General features: G+C 39.0%; 1 protein-coding gene across 1 annotated transcript in view; it reads right to left on the bottom strand.

Annotated features, from left to right (window-relative positions):
* LOC119836380 (CLIP-associating protein) overlaps positions 1–4,940 on the bottom strand; it is a 45,745-nt gene that overhangs the window by 24,122 nt on the left and 16,683 nt on the right. The window contains exons 7-14 of the mRNA XM_038361684.1: positions 4,606–4,719; positions 3,795–3,902; positions 3,140–3,232; positions 2,377–2,549; positions 1,657–1,779; positions 630–749; positions 342–469; positions 1–126 (exon numbers count right to left, since the gene is read on the bottom strand). Of these exons, the coding sequence (XP_038217612.1) occupies positions 1–126; positions 342–469; positions 630–749; positions 1,657–1,779; positions 2,377–2,549; positions 3,140–3,232; positions 3,795–3,902; positions 4,606–4,719 (985 nt within the window). The remainder of the gene's footprint in view (positions 127–341; positions 470–629; positions 750–1,656; positions 1,780–2,376; positions 2,550–3,139; positions 3,233–3,794; positions 3,903–4,605; positions 4,720–4,940) is intronic.

The following is a 4,940-nucleotide window of genomic DNA, read 5'->3' as shown; positions in this document are numbered from 1 at the left end:
CTCCCGTTATTCCTCGCTGAGCTATCTGCGTCCACGCAGGCGCGTCGTATCGCCTCGTGTATCACCTGCTGCTGCTTTTCCAGCGCGGTGGCGGACCACCTCTCGAGTACCAGCACCAGCACCTCACTGGAAACCGGTTATTTGTTTGAAACGATTGACGCTATTATTTTCACAAAAATAATAGCATCAATCGGATCAACGGCCAAAAAAGGTTACACACAAGTACTGAGATAACAAAACAAAAAAAAAATACAACGGTTTGAAAAATGACGTCGTCATAAATGAAGCGATGAAGATGGAGGCGATTATGGTGATTTAATTTCTAATAAATCCCAACTCACCTGAGCGTGGACCGTATCTCCTTGCTCTTGTTGGTGGTCAGGTTGGTGGTGAGCACCGGTATCAGCCGCGGCGAGTGCACGTGCACCACTATATAGCGGACGCACACCGTGCCCGCTGACGACACCACCTGGAAGGGGGAATTTCGAGAAAAATATATTTCTAAATTCAATTCACATTCGTTTATTAACTAAAATTGCATTGCCAACATTCTGGTCCTTCGAGCCGGCTAGCTAACCAACACACGTTTATTTAATTATTTCAATTAATTAAGTAAATTTAATCCTCACCTTGGCGGCGTTCTGTATCAGATTTATAAGCTCTTGCAATATGTAGAGACTGAATTGTTCCAATTTATTCTTTAGCACCTTGGCCATATGCGCTATAGTAATGCACGCTTCGCGTACGACCTGCAAATAAAAGTACGGTCAGCAAAAAAATTGTGATAATTTTCTGACATACCGAAAATGTCACTTCTTGTATTGATAAACAAACATATACTCATAAAAACATATAAATAACTAGCTGCGGTTTCACCCGCGTAAGTTGTATCCCTTAGGAATATCGGCATAAAAAGTTGCCTATATGTTATTCTAGTTGTCCAGCTAATTACATACCAAATTTCATTGCAATCGGATCAGTAGTTTTTGCGTGAAAGAGTAACAAACATACACATACACAAACATCCAACCTCACAAACCTTCGAATTTATAATAATAGTAGGAAGGGTAGGATTTTTAGGAAAAACGTTACATAGCTTTCAAAAAGCATAAATTACGTACAAAACATGCTATTATCTATACTAATAACATAAACTTGAATATTGTTTGATTGTTTGTTTGAAGGCGCTTATCTCAGAAACCGTTGGAAATATTGAAAAAAAAATCTTTAACCACTGTATATGATCCCTGAGTGCTCTAGGCAATATACCACGGGCGATACCGTGGCGGAACACTAGTCAATTATGTTACATAACGTCAAATAGAAGTCGTTGCATATTACTCAATGTCTCAACTAATTTTCTCCGCCTTATTCAAGGTATTTTATCATCACTAATCATTATCACTCATCACTCACTAATATTATAAATGAGAAATTTTGTAAGGATGTGTGTGTTACGGTTAACTACTGAACCGATTGCAATGAAATTTGGTACGTAGATAGTTGGACAACTGGAATAACATATAGGCAATTATTCCTACCGATATTCCTACGGGATACGGACTTACGTGGGTGAAACCGCGGGGCGCAGCTAGTTTTATTATAGTTTAAAATTATTAGTAAAAAATACATTTTAAATTAAAAAAGACAACTCACCTGGCTCCTTAGATCCTTGATTACGACTAGAAAAGGCACCGACAAATCCTTGAGGTGCGCCGCGAACTCCGCCGGGTACTGCGTGTGCGCATTCGCCGCTAGCAGCGAGCGAATCTTCTTGAGCTGCAAATAAAATACGCTTTATTAAATGTTGTTGCGATAAACAATAAAGGATGATGTTAATTATGTAATATTTTGTAGGCGCAAATAAAAACTTGCTCTCTTCTCCCAAGATAGTTCAGGCCTATTATAGCGGTTGGTGGAATTTGTAGTGCCACCTGATGCGACAGTATTCTCAATACTGTAAATAGAATTACTCAAACTTAATTTATATACGTATATTTAGAAAAATTACCTGTCACATTCAATATGACATATCATATTTAAAATAGCCCCCCCCCCCCTACTCACCCATCAGTCACACTAAATATATTACAATATACACAACTTATATATATGTACTGATATCTTTAATGCAGGTTACTCTGTAACCCAGTAAAGATATCGGTCTTGAACCTAATTGTAAATAGGTATCACCTATTTGTATTGCTACAGCGATGTACTTAGCAATAAGGTTAGGTTAAGTGTTTGATTTAATAAATTATTATAATGTTATTATAATTATTATATAATTGATTTGATGTATGTATAGAATACGATTTTATTATTTATTATTAATACACATATAGTAAATCCCCCCCCCCCCGGCGGCGCACTCACCGCGTCGACGCGCTTCTCCCAGTCGGCGGCGCGGTCGCCGAGCAGCGCGGCGGCGTGGCGGCAGAGGTCGTCGAGGCCGCGCGCGCCGTACACGGCGGCGGGCGCGGCGTGCGCGAACGCCGCCTCGAACGCCTCGCTCGACACCGCGCCGGCGCCCGCCTCGCTCGCGGACGCTGCAACCGACAACAATCATAGTTAAAATATATCAAAAACATCATCACCCGATATATATATATATATATATTGCTGACACGAAAAATTATGGCTGTTCTACCTATCTCTTATCATTTAGAGGTATGAAAAATAGACCTGCCCGACATCCCTACAAAATTTCATAAAAATCGGTCCAGCGGTTTCGGAGGAGTAAGGTAACTAACATTGTGACATTGTGAGAATTTTATATATATAGAGATTACTAGTAGATTCCAGTAGAATTGATTTTTGTGTTAGGGTAATTTTTTACTAGAAACTTCGCCTATAGTCTATAGTAGAAAGACACTACTAATACAAAACAGCAATAATCAAATAATCACAAGTCACAATACAATTACTTATATTACTATTCAAAATGATAAATTTTTATAACTCTGACTGAGTAATAGAGCATTGAAATATCACTAAAATTCACGGTACGAATAAAAAATAGTAACTCAAAAACAAATACATATATACGCAAAAATGGTAGGAAGGTAAGAAGAAGAAAATGGCAGTTTTAAAATAAAATGAATTCACATGACAATTATTGTTACAAATGATAACTCACCACTGGAACTGGTTAGTTTAGCCGGCGGCGGCGGTTTCCTGTTAGCTGATGGTGCTCCATACAATCCGCCGACCGTCTTCTTCACTTCGCACGCTGCCAATGTTTGTTATATGGGGAGGTTAATCGTGACGTTCTAGAAGTTTCTAGAACATTCTCGAAGCTTTTTAGAACGTTTTCGAAAGTATGCGCGGTCGTTCTAGAAAACTTTTTAAAATATACGTGGGCGTTCGAGAACATTTTTGAAACGAAGCGTGAACATACCAGAATGCTATTTAGTATATATATTATGTGTAGGTGTTTTTTACTGTTTGAGAACACATGTAAAATGAACGTGTAGGTGCAGGAGCTAACGTACAAAGATTCTAGAATGCTCCAGAAGGTATTTAAAATTATGTATTTTTGATTGTTTCACGAAAATTCTAAAACCATGAAATATTCAAAAGCTTCTAGAATGTTCCAGAAACAACGCAGTCCTTGTGTTTAATTGGTGAAAATGTTTCGTATCAAAAAGTTCAGAATCAGTTAACGTTTACCGTTGAAAATTAGTGTGAAATGAAACTGATGACAATACAAGTTAACTAAAAGCGTGTGTGTATTATTACATCGAGAAATTATTTTAACAGCTGTTTGGTTGCTATTGATGATGAAGGTATACCTGGTGTGGAAGCGCCGCTATCACCGTCTCTGCTCCTGCTGGTGGGTATCGTCATGGTTCTTTTTATCGTCCGCGATACAAAGTCCGCCTCGTCAGTACCGACGGTCGCTGTGAAATAATAGAAAGAGAATTTTTTTTTCAAAATTTCTCATTTATAAAGCATTTCAATGCTATAAAACTAAAAATTAAATTTAACAAAGGCCGCGTTCCATCGATACATTCGTATTGGTTGTGATGGTTCTTAATCATCTCAATAGATGGCGTGGGGTGCCCCTTAGGCACATGAAACCGAAAGAGTAGAAGAAATTCGATTACTGTGGCAGGATCACGGGTGGCCGAGAGGCTAGGCGTTGCTACGGTTAGGCAAGAAACGCAGGTTCGAATCCTGCCTCGTGATCAAATTTTTTCTATTCTTTCAAAATTTTTCATAATACTGTTATATTCGGAGTAAAACTTCGTTCTCCCCCCATTTTTATGTTATTATATATATAATCCTTCTTCTTGAATCACTATCCTACTAATATTATAAATGCGATAGTTTGTAAGGATGTGTATGTGTGTTTGTTGCGTATGTTCACGCAAAAACTACGGAACCAATTGCAATGAAATTTGGTACATAGACAGCTGGACAACTGGAATAACATATAGGCAACTTTCTATTCTGATATTCCTACGCGCGTGAAACCGCGGGGCGCAGCTAGTATATTATAAAAAACCCCATCAACATCTTTTTCGTAATTTAAAGATCTACGCATGCAGACACACAGACGGCGGAATGCGATTCATACTATGTAGTGAAGTAACAAATCACCTGAGGGTAGTAGCAACCCGGCCTCTCTCGCCTCGTCGAACTTCTGCTCCAACAGCGCCAGCTTCTGCGCCGGCACGAGTTCCTTCTTCTTCAAGTCTTGCCGCAGCCTCTCGCCTGGAAACCAATCGAATGTTTATCATCGCTAATAATAAAAAAAGGTGGAGAGTTTGTTTATTTGTTTGTTTGCACGCGCTAATGTCAGGAACTACTGGACCGATTTTCATGATCACTTAGTGTAAGAGTAATATGATGCGACACTGATATCTGTTGTAAGTTGTGTTAGTGTCTTGTTGTGTTGGTGTCTTGTTGTGTTGGTGTCTTGTTGTGTTGGTGTC

Source organism: Zerene cesonia, chromosome 24 (assembly GCF_012273895.1).
Source record: "Zerene cesonia ecotype Mississippi chromosome 24, Zerene_cesonia_1.1, whole genome shotgun sequence".
In the NCBI taxonomy this organism is placed as follows: domain Eukaryota; kingdom Metazoa; phylum Arthropoda; class Insecta; order Lepidoptera; family Pieridae; genus Zerene; species Zerene cesonia.
This window is presented reverse-complemented; position numbering and strand designations above follow the sequence as displayed.